This window comes from Hemitrygon akajei, chromosome 3 (genome assembly GCF_048418815.1).
Source record: "Hemitrygon akajei chromosome 3, sHemAka1.3, whole genome shotgun sequence".
Classification (NCBI taxonomy): Eukaryota; Metazoa; Chordata; class Chondrichthyes; order Myliobatiformes; family Dasyatidae; genus Hemitrygon; species Hemitrygon akajei.
Window position 1 is genome coordinate 173,956,709 of NC_133126.1, and position 12,397 is coordinate 173,969,105.

The 12,397-nt window shown below is 40.7% G+C and overlaps 1 protein-coding gene across 12 annotated transcripts in view; it reads right to left on the reverse strand.

Moving 5' to 3' along the window:
• LOC140725642 (disks large homolog 1) overlaps positions 1 to 10,413 on the reverse strand; it is a 472,837-nt gene extending 462,424 nt beyond the window's left edge. For all 12 annotated transcript variants that reach the window (XM_073041383.1, XM_073041368.1, XM_073041380.1 and 9 more), the window contains exons 1-2: positions 9,502 to 10,413; positions 9,208 to 9,339 (exon numbers count right to left, since the gene is read on the reverse strand). In XM_073041383.1, the coding sequence (XP_072897484.1) occupies positions 9,208 to 9,339; positions 9,502 to 9,520 (151 nt within the window). In that variant the 5' untranslated portion in view covers positions 9,521 to 10,413. The remainder of the gene's footprint in view (positions 1 to 9,207; positions 9,340 to 9,501) is intronic.
• Between the last annotated feature and the right edge of the window lie 1,984 nt (positions 10,414 to 12,397).

Genomic DNA, 12,397 nt, shown 5'->3' on the forward strand with positions numbered 1-12,397 from the left:
AGTACAATGTGTATGTATGCGACAAATGCACGTTTGAAGCATACAAGCTACTTGTGTTTTTTTAAGGCAGAACAAAAGATCTTAAAAACAAAAACGTGCTAAGGTGGCCAGTGACAGCACTGAATTTAGTATTCTAAATCCCAAGGAATACACACCAATTGGCAAATTTTCCCAATTTACCCCTCAGCTGGAAATGAATAAAATCTAACTGGTGATTTTTGCTCCCAGTATATTCTCAAAATACAGCTATAACCAATTTTGCATGTAACAAATAACTACTTGCTCAATGTCATTTTACCTCAAAGCAACTGCTATTATAACTAACCCATTGCGAAGTCCAAAATTTGTGATTTATTCTATTGTATTTTCAGCTAGAATGGAAAATGATCATACTACTAACATACTTTACAACCATTAAATAAATATGCAAGTAGCTTGCCTTGGCAGATGTATCAAATCATGGGGTACAGTAATCTGGAAAACTTCACGAAAAACAAGGATGAAAATAAGCTTGTGAAGTGATATGAAGAAGTTCACCTATATAGAGCCATACAAAATCCAAAATACATTTTGCAATTAAACCTATACTTTGGCACAGTCATCACTGTGATGTAGGAAGTGAATGACTGATTAATAAAAATGGGTTGCCAAATTTGTCAGAATGAATATAAAGGGCCACTTGAAAAAAACAATATGTTAACATGCAACCTTTCCTCCAACCCACACTCCCAAATGTTTTGCAATTTATCCAAATCCAAACAACATTCAAGACTGAATCTACTCTTGGAGCTCGCCAGTGAATGAAACTCCATAGGAACTCTGGATATGACAATTTTGCAACTTATACATTATCCTATTATGAAAATCTTCATTTCTCATCTTTTAGAAATCTTGAGTCACAATTTTCAAACATTAGAATACCCAGAAGTGGAGAAAAGCACAGAAGTTGTTAATGCATTCTAGATGTTAACACTGGAACCATTAAAAACCCAGCAGGATTTAAGCAAATGGATGGATGGAAAAGGACAATTGATTCATCTTGGATAGCTTCTCGTCAGAAAAAGATAGCAGTAGTTAGCATGACCAAGCTTGTTAATCGTAATCAAATCATGCCGTCAAAACAGCTGTAAACACCAAAACATTTAGCAGAAATAAACCTCTATCACTCTGCAACCAGTCACTGTGGTATTCTGTACATCTACGCAAAACATTGTGAATTTTTGCAGACATTGAAACCTGCAGCATAGAGGAAGCCAGTTGGCTGACTGCACTTGAAAATTTTTAAGAGACAGCACAACTCTGCAAAATTTTCCTTCTAATTATATATTCAATTTCCTTCATAAATTCAATTAAGTAGTAACAGTCTTGGACTGAGTCACGTCCCCTGTGCTTTTCATCATAATATTTAAATGGCAATACTGTTCATTTTAATTTCAAGATACTATTTGGACTAGTGGGATTTCTTTACAATGAGACACATAATCTATTTGTAACACATATCTAATTAGACAATTAACAAAAAGATTTACAGCATGGAAACAATCCAGCAAAAGACCCCAAAATTCAAAGTGACATAGTATATAGGTGTACTATCAATCTTTTTTTCATTCATATATCCTTGACAAATATGAAAGTACTCAGTTAAACAGTAATTGCAAGACAAGAAAGAGCCTACCATAGGTTTCACGAACCAACCACTCTGCATATAACATAGATGTCGCGCATTCAGTATTTAAATCTGGTTATTTGTCATCAATTTATTATGAAAGATCTGCCACTATTGCAAAACATGCCTTGAGCAGTACCTCTGGATCAAGAACTTGCTTCCACTGTAGCTCTCTGGGTTCCAAAAATCACTTATAAATAATGTCAGTGGAGGAACTCCATATATTGCAATTGGTGAATGAAAATCCTTTCAAACAGACTGGAAACAAGAGAAAATCAGTAGATGCTGTAAATCCACCACACACAAAATGCTGGAGGAACTCAGCAGGCCAGGTAGCATCGATATTGCAAGCAGAGATCCTTTAGTAGGACTGGAGAAAAACAAAAGCTGAGGAGTAGATTTAAAGGATAGGGGAGAGTGGGAGAGTGTGTGGGGGGGGGAGAAGGGGATAGAAACAAGGCGATAGGTGAAGCATGGAGGGGGATATAATTAGAAGTAAAGAGCTGGGAAGTTGATTGGTGAAAAAGATACAGGGTTGGAGTAGGGGGAATCTAATAGGAAAGGACAGAAGTCCATGGAAGAAAGAAACAGGGCGAGGAACATTAAAGGGAGGCAATGGACAGGCAAGGAGATGAGGTGAGAGAGGAAAATGTGGATGGGGAATGGTGAAGGGAGGAGGCCATTACAGCAAATTCGACAAATTGATACCATCAGGTTGGAGGCTGCCCAGACTGAACACAAGGTGTTGTACCTCCACCTGAGCGTGGCCTCATTGCGACAGTAGAGGATGCCATGGATTGACAAAGCAGAATGGGATTGGTAAGTGGAATTAAAATGGGTGGCCACTGGGAGATCCCACATTTTCTGTGTGCAAAGCAGTCTCCCAATCTAATTTGGGTCTCACCGATATACAGGAGGCCACACCAGGAGCACAATATATGACCCCAACAGACTCACAGGTGAAGTGTTGCCTCATCTGGAAGGACTCATTTGGGGCCCAGCATGATAGTGAGTGAGTGAGGTGTAGGAGCAAATGTAACATTTGTTCCGCTTGCAAGGATAAGCTCCAGGAGGGCGATCAGAGGAAAGAGATGACTGGGTAAGGGAGTTGCATAGGAAGCTAATCCTGCAGAAAGCAGAAAATGGGGGGGGGGGAGAGAAAGATGTGCTTGGTGATGGGATCCTATTTGAGATGGCAGAATTTGCAGAGAATTACATGCTGGATGCAGAGGTTGATGGTAGATGAGGACGAGAGGAACCCTATCCCGAAGCATGGAGGAACGACGGGGTGAGAGTAAACATGTGAAATGGAAACAATGCAGTTGAGGGTAGCACTGATGGTACAGAAAGGGAAGCCCCTTTCTTTGAAGAAGGAAGAGGACATCTCCTTCGTTCTGGAATGAAAGCCTCATCCTGACAGCAGATGTAGTGGAGACAGAGGAATTGAGAGAAGGGGATGGCATCTTTATAATGAAATATTCCCTATTGGAAATATTCCAACTTCCTCACCTACATTTTGTGCTACCTAGGCTAACAGTTCTCCTTGTCACTGCATCTGAATCATTCATTGTTTCTCTTTCCACAGATGCTGCCCAACCTGATATGTTTTTTCCAGCAGCCTTTACTTGTTGCTATATTGACGACCTTGTCATCCCAATACTTGGACTGAGATTTTGTACCACCTCTCATATTCCTCCATAGGTTAGACGAATTTTGGGACAAACCTTTCCAAACCTGGAGCAGTTTTTGCCCAAAGCTTTGAGAACATCAATTCTTTCCCTCTGCCCACCTGGCCATCTTTTGCCATGAAGGAGCTTGAATGTTTTCCTATATTTCAGATATATGGCATCGAGCATGCAAACCACCTAGATAGCCCAAGAGTGACAACTGAGTGTAATCAGGCTGTCACTGTTGCGGATATTGATCTGTGAGGGGATGCTGATATTAGTTCACTTATCAAATCATGGATATGGAGGCTGACTCCCTCCCCAACCCCATCACATAGATATCATTTTAGTGTTTGAGTGTGTGCTGTAGGCTCATAGCAGTGTAGGGATCACTGCTGTCGAGCAGATTCTGAACTTGGTACCAAGTTTGATTACTTCCTCTTCAAATATTTCCTGTCAAAACACTGAACAGATGCACTGACAGCAACAGCAGATATCAATTTCCACCTTTGTTGAGGTGGAAAGTGGCATTTTCCCAGGGACATATTATGGACTTCCAATGTCAGAGGAAGGCAGCTTGGCAAAGAGGCCAAAAAGTGAAACTACTATCACCATTGCATTCCATCCAACACAAAGGCAGAAAATTAAACTAACAAATGGAATAATCAAGGTGAGCTCAGTAGACCAAATCCAGAGCACATTTAATACCAGAACTTTACCCTGATTTTCTTCATTTGCCAACTACTATTAAAACACTACTAATAGCCCCAATAATTGGATTGAAAACTGTTATTGCTTAGCAAATACCAAGGTAAAAAAGAATCAGAAGTCAAACGCTCCCTTCCTTCATCACAGCATATTCAAAGAAAAGTAGATCAACATCACCACATTCCTACAAAGTTAAAAGATCTATAATAGCATCCCCATCAAGCACTCCACTGATACATTACAACTTCTAAATGCATTACCGTTTTTATAATTGACCAAGACACTCAACAATAATTTCAGGTGCCTCCAAATTTCTTGGTGTTCACCTGGCGGAGGATCTTACCTGGCCCACCAGCTCCATAGCCAAGAAAGCCCAGCAGCATCTCTACTTACTGCGAAGGCTGAGAAAAGTCCATCTCCCACCGCCACCCCCATCCTCACCACATTTTACAGAGGATGTATCAAGAGCATCCTGAGCAGCTGCATCACTGCCTGGTTCAGGAATTGCACCGTCTTGGATCGCAAGACTCTACAGCGGATAGTGAGGTCAGCTAAGATCATCGGGGTCTCTCTTCCCACCATTACCGACATTTACACCACACGGTGCACCCGCAAAGTTAACAGCATTCTGAAGGATCCCACGCACCCCTCATACAAACTCTTCTCCCTCCTGCCATCTGGCAAAAGGTACCGAAGCATTCGAGCTCTCACCACCAGACTGTGCAACAGTTTCTTCCTCCAAGTCATCAGACTCCTCAATACCCAGAGTCTAGAGTGACATCTACATCATTATTATATTGAAATTTGTCCTACTGTGTTCATTATTTATTTATTAATTAATTATTGTACTGCCCTGCACTGTTTTGTGCACTTTATGTGGTCCTGTGTAGGTCTGTAGTCCGAAACATTGACAGTGCTTCTTCCTATAGATGTTGCCTGGCCTGCTGCGTTCCACCAGCATTTTGTGTATTGCTTGAATTTCCAGCATCTGCAGATTTCCTCGTCTTAGTGTAGTTTTTGTGTTGTTTTTACGTAGTCTAGTGTAGCCTTGAGTTGTCTCACAGTCTAGTGTAGTTTTGTGTTGTTTCACGTAGCACCAGGGTCCTGGAGGAACATTATTTCATTTTTACTGTGTACTGTACCAGCAGTTTATGGTCGAAATGACAATAAAAAGCGACTTGACTTGACTTGAAATAAAACTGTAGGGGTTGGGGGGAGGTCATTTTAATTGTTTTACAAGCTGCAGCAAGTTAAACAATGCTGTCCTTCAAACGGTCTTTTTTTAAAATTTTCTATTAATTATTTCCATCTCACCAAATCAAATTCAGGCCAACACTTTCATTTCGTACTGTTTACACTGTAAGCACAGTAGGAACAGCTAATATTTATGTTAATTCATTATGTGACATGTATTGTAAAATACAATGAACTTTTAGTACCATTACAGGTGGGGTGAGAAGACACTACCAGTTTATTTGTGAATATGTAACATTTAATAAGCTTTAATATTGTAAAATTCCAAGAAAACTCATTTATTTATACAAATGTTGAGATAAAATTTAAAAGGTAGTGGAATGAAAGGAAGAGGAGTACCTTTGAAATTGGTAATGATACATCAGAAACGAAAATGGATGTTTCTAGATGCAAGCATTTAAATGGGCTGAATTCATTCTGGCTATTTCAAGCCAGTACTCAGACAAGTCCAGAACTTAACAGATTGAGATCTGAAACTTGAAGCTTTCAGTTCTGCTGAAGCTTAACTGAAGATAAAGCTTCAGTTTTGGTTGCCTCACTACAGGAAGGATGTGGAAGCCATAGAAAGGGTGCAGAGGAGATTTACAAAGATGTTGCCTGGACTGGGGAGCATGCCTTATGAGAATAGGTTTAGTGAACTTGGCCTTTTCTCCTTGCAGCGACGGAGGATGAAAGGTGACCTAATAGCGGTGTACAAGATTATGAGAGGCATTGATTGTGTGGATAATCAGAGGCTTTTTCTCAGGGCTGAAATGGTGATGGGAGTGTGTGGAATGGACTGCCGGCAACGGCAGTGGAGGTGGATAAGATAAGGTCTTTTAAGAAACTTTTGGACAGTTACACGGAACTTAGAAAAATAGAAGGCTATGGGTAAGCCTAGTAATTTCCAAGGTAGGGACATGTTCGGCACAACTTTGTGGGCCATAGGGCCTATATTGTGCTGTAGGTTTTCTATGTTTCTATCTGAAATGTAATGCTGGTCAGTTGAGACCAACGGAAAAGCCCATGATCTGAAATCCAACTTTAATAGGGAATGTAGGTTTGCGGATCAGAAGTCAAAGGGGAAGCTTCAAGTTATTTTGCCTTCATGTTGAAAGTTCTTAAAATACTTTATAATAAACATTTGAATTCAAAAATGCTTAGAACAAAATGCTACAGCACAGGAACAGTCCTTTTAGCACAGGATGTCTGTGCTGACCATGAAGCCAATTTAAAATGCCCCTAGATGTAGAATTTTGTCACATCCTGGCCAGATCATATAACCTAATGCAGAACTTACTGAATGTAGTTAGTATGTTTGTCTTATTGGTCTTGTTTCAGAAAAGTAGATTTATGACACAAAGATGAAACTGTTAGCTTGTGGATATTGAATTAATGAATTAGTAATACCATTTTTCATTGTGGGGTTTAACTCTGCTGGTGTCTAAACACCTCAACCACTGCTGTCCCATCTGCTTTCACCATTGCACATGGCACAAAACTCCAGGCAGGTTCCACTCACTGCGTTAAAAATTACCTCTCAAATCTCCTTTTAACTTTCCCCCTCTCACCTTAAAGATATGCCCCTCTGACATTAGATATTTCCATTATTGGGCAGGGGGGAAGAAAGAACTGCCCACCTACCCCATCCTTGCCTCCATTTTATACACTTCTACCTGGTCAAATGTAGCCTCCAATATTCCAGAAACAATCCAATCCATGATTTAAATTAAATATAGTTCCAACAGATGTCAAAGCTCATCCCCAGGTTTGCCCTCTGTTGAAGTCATTAGTAGCACTCAGGTCTCTGCACCATGACATTCAGTAACTCTGCCAAGTCACTTTCAGAATATGAGCAGAATCTGAGAAGGATTGATGAGAATGCAGGGACATTTTTTTTTTAGAAAAATTATCTAAGTCCAATTAGTGTAAAATTAATCATTGTTAGTCCGCATTGATTTCATGGGCAAAGGAGTTTGTTTCCATGTTATGCACATGTCAATGACAAATAACTACTCCAACTTCAGGAACTTCTACATATGATCACGTTCAAAATATTGTACCTAAATAAGCTGCTGATATTAAAATCAGAGTTAGACCCCACAATGAAGAACAGTATTATTACTCATTCATTTATCCAACATACTAATAGTTCAAAAGCTAATAGTTTCATCTTTTTATCATGAATCTGCTTTTCTGAAGCAAGATTATAAGACAAACATACTAACTACAAATATCACCACTTCGTCAGTAAGTTCTGCAGTAGGTTAAATGATGTGGCCTGGATGTGACAAAATTCTACAATATGTAAAGCTTGTGAATACTGCTAATGAAAATGACAATCACCATCCTAAACTGCTACAGTCCTTCAGAAGATACCAACAGCCTCTTTAGCTTAAGAAGGCCAGTACTGTGATTCAGTAATGGAAGTCAGGATAGTGCAGAGCTTAGGAGTGGAAATTGCTGGGAGAGTTTTGCCAAGCTCTTGCTGCTATGTCATACATGCTGATGGCCAGGTTTGTTGAGTAGCAAATAGAAACTTTAAATATCTATTTTACATCTAACTTTTTGGATTTCCACCAAGTGAATTGTTTCAACTTAGTTCAGTTTCAAGTCTTATTGAATCTGCAATCATTTTGGTAAATGAAAAGCATTTCGGGTACCATGAAGGCACCTTGTAGGCAGTTGGAAAGTGCAAGTCACTCATCTCAGAAAGCCCAGTTTCACCATTTGCCCCTGAATGTGTGCAAAACAAATCAAGTGTTTCCACTATTGAGTGAAAGAAGGCAGAGCCTCACATCTAGTAGTATGTCTGAATCCTTCCACAAATGAAGAATACCTTTTTGTGGTATAATGAATGCTAACAACCAGATCCTAATTTAAGATTTCCTTGTGTTAAGATTATCAGGGTCATTTGCAATGACAATATTTTCCACCAGAGTGGAAGGATTTGTCAAAAAAAGTTCAGAGGCACTGGATAACATCTTTATTCTACTCCAAAAAAATCAAAGTCAACTTGTCAAAGCCCCTTATCACTGTAAATCAACGCCACAGAAAACCTCGTTTAAATATACTGTACACACAACCTATAAAAAATTATTTTAAATAAACTGTGTTGAAAGCAAACATCAAATATGCTCAATTGCTGACGATTAGTATTCTGAAACTATACTTTTACTCGTTTTCCTTATAACAAAGTTGTTTTAATCGTACTGCTATACTCTATCCGTCTCCAAACTGCTCTAACAACAGATTTTGAAACAAGGTTAAACCTGCCATTGTCATCATTTTTAAAACATTTCCGCGAAATTATATCGCTTTCCCCAAAAATTAATGTCGTGAACCGAATGATTTCTTCAGCGCCAACTCGACACGTGTACAAGTGAAAGCAGCGAATACTGTACAGGAAAGCCAACCCTGGTCCAGCCTGTTTACATCCACAAGCCACGCCCCTTCACTCCACAGAACTTCCTGTTCACCACCAAATAAAACAAAACCTCCAGAAGGCAGACGCTCACCACGAGCATCCGTGAACTTTACGCATCAACATCTAATAAGGCTATTGAATACTACATAAATATCTGTCGCCCTGTTGTTACTCATTTCAACATACATAATAAAAATCTTCAAAATCCTCAAAAATCGCTAATCAGATGCAAGAGTAATATTTTCAAATTATCTTGCTCGACTGTTCCCTTCAATTTATAAACTGAATACTTAAGTAACAGGTTGTCAGCGCAACTGGCTCAGAGAAGCCATCGATTGGTCGCAGCGTTAAAGCGGCGTACTGCACAATATCGGTTCTATTCAAAACAGAATCACAACATAATTCGAAACAGCGGGTGAATAATTTTGCAACTCGCATCAACTGATCAAACTGATGATTTCCAAATAAAAAGTTAAGACTTACTGCACAGATGCCTACACACGTACCTATTAATGCTTGGAAGAGGTTGCTCCGAAATATATTAATGACCCTTTCGATGGACGCACGGAGCTGACGGTCCTCAGTCTTTGCGAGCTTGGCACGATAATTCTCCAGGAGCTTCAGAGCTCGCTGAGCATCTGTCACACAAGCCAAAATAAAAGTCATATTCCAAAGTCACAGAGAACTTAACACCTGAAGAACTTTAATGCGGGTAGTTGTATGTTCAATATACAAAAGGCGCTGCATTTTAAAGTATCTAAATTTATAAAGGTAAAGGACTATCCAAAAAGTTAACTCACCTTGTTTACGAATCGGCATCCTCCTAGAGCTGGGAATTCCCCCAAATGTCACTTTAAATTCTGTAGACGATGGAAGTGTTTTTCTCTTCAATGCTTTAAAAATTCTTGGTGAGTTTCCAATGTTTCCACCCCAAGAAAATAAGGTGGTAAATACATACACCCTTCAGTTTCACTAGCAATTTATTAACCTTAAAAACAAGTTTGGATCAACTTGATTTAAATGCTCCTTTAAAACAAAATTACAAATAGGATAATCTTTCACCTCTGACCGGTTTGGTGTTTCATGACCACATCCCAGACTTTTAAACTAAACATTCACAAAAGCCGCCTCCTCTGTATACTCAGTCGGGATATGATGAGTCAGGAACTCTTATCTCCGCCGGTCAGTTCTCCAATTCCTCAAGGTGACCGGAGAAATTATACTCCTCTTTCCTCGCCACTCGAAAAGGTGACGATTCCGAACTCACTAGCTCCCGAAACTAGTTGCTTCCATTCAAAGAGTGAAGAAATTTGAGCAGGGTCTCTGATATTTCTCCTCTGGGATAGGGAAGGGGCAACGTTCGTAGCCTGTCCCCTCCCGAGAGTATCGGTCTGATCCCCTGGGAAGAGCGGCTTTCCCTCCGTACGGCCCCGAGGGTAGGTGATTCACTCCTCAGGGTCGGGGTTCAAGCTCCAGAGGCTGTCCCGAGGGGGAAAAGGGGGTGATCCACCGCCGCCCTCTCCGTTGCTCCACTCGCGCGACCCGATTATTCCCGTCACGGCACCAGGCGGGCCTCCGACCGGCCTCAACGGCGCGGCCCGGTGACTTTCTTTTTTCCCGCCCGAGAAACTTTGCCACTCGCTCACTCCACCTCCGCCTCCTCCCGGCGACTGACTGAGAAATTCCAAACTTTCCACCAAAATGGCGGCCGGCACCGGGAATCTCTCCCACGTGACCCGAGCGCCGTCCAATCGGGAGTGAACGGAGAGGGAGTGGGGGGGGGGCGGGTAGGGAGAGCTCCAACGGAAGGACGTGGAGATCCTGTCAGTGCCGGCGGTTCGGCCCCAGCGCTGGCCCGCATCCATCCCCTCCCCACCCCACCGTCCCAAAATAAAAAGTTGCCATCAAAAACACATCGGGTGCTGGAAATGCGGCTGCAAGTGCTAACAACACTGGGCAGGTGAGACAGGAGAGAGACAGAGTTGCCGATGACTTTCATCAAAAACTTCGTCTCCTGCGGGGAATCTCAGTTCCCTTTCATCAGACAAAAGAAAAGTTTAATCATTAAATTACCAGTGAAAACTAAATAACTGAACGTGAAATTGAAATTATCTCTGGAATATCTTTCAATCTGTCCACACCATATAAAGGAAGGAAATGTCACTTTATATTTCCTTCACAATCTTGTTAAGTAGCCCTCACAGAAACGGAAATGTTCAATAAATCACGGCAAAGGGACAGTTTCTTTGAAATAAATGGAAAACACACTGCGCAAAGGATACAGATATGTTGAAACCCCAACCGTTTCCCTAACTATACAGCCAATGTGAGACTGGGATTTGGACATTTGAAAATGTGTATTTATTTACATCCATGTTTTGAAAACAATACTCGCCAATAAATACATTCAGTGTAAGTACTCAACGTTGACATCCTGCCTACTTTCAAAATGGGGTTATAAGTATTCAGTGTCTCTTGAGTCACTATCCCACAAACTGAACACAACAGAAAACATTGTTTCCCAAAAACATCTTTTTCTAATAGGCACGATTAAGCTGCATTATTGGGGGGGGGGGGGAATCTCTATGGAAAATACTCAGCGAAAGTCCACTTATAATTCTGCGATTTTGTTTAGAGTAAGTTCAGATATTCGTGGATCGGAATGTTGGCTGCGTTTCTCTTTAATATAGTGACTGCGTGCGGGGAAGTGTTACTACTCCGCCTACGTTCAGCACCTGAACCCATATCGACGTGGTTGGAACGGCCTTGATCCCTCTCTACACTGTAACCTGACGCTCCTATTTTCACTGCAGTCTGGTCAGGATTGAAAATCGATCTCCTGACAGCTGGAAATGACGGAACAGGGCGAGACATCCAGATTTCTAATAGCGTCGGAGACCAGATGGCGGCGATTGTAACTTCTACATTTAAAACGTCCACTTCCATGAAAATCATATGCTTAAATTGTAACAATGTTTTCTAGAGAATGTCGGTTATATCCTCTCTAATTTGAGACACCTTGGCAAAAGAACAAATCAATACCTTGCTCTCAGATATCCTAACCTAAATAAAAATATAATGAGGTAACAACTAAGACAGAACTCTTGTTCAAAATTGAATGAACGCAGGTAAACTTTAGGTTATGAGTTGTCTGAAGCTATTTTTTTTCATTTCGAATAAGCAATACTTAAAATTCATGTAATCTAGGAAATTAGAAAGTTAAATATAATTAAAAGCATAAGCAATTTTGATTGGTAACAAATGCAATTGGGGAATGTGAGAGCAGCGGGGAGAGGCTTAAAGAAAAAAGCAGACTGGCGGTTGTTTTCCAGTCAATTATATTTTCCGTATGTTAGATATTTGGCAAAAAGGAATGGTTGAGAAAAGGTAATTTTATAGGTGAATCTGTGGAACTGTCTCTGCTCTTTGGCGTTATCATTTCAGAGGATCTGTCCTGGGACCAGCACGTAAGTACCTTTACAAAGAAGACGCGGTAGCGCCTTTACCGTCTTTGAAGTTTGCACAGGTCCTGAATGTCACCCAAAGCTTTGACAAACTTTTAACAGATGCACAGTGGAGAATATACTGACCGGTTGCATCACGGCCTGATTTGGAAACACCAACGCCCGTGAACGGAAAAGCCTATAAAAAGTAGTGAATAGAGCCCAGCTCTCCCACCATTGAACACATCTGCCG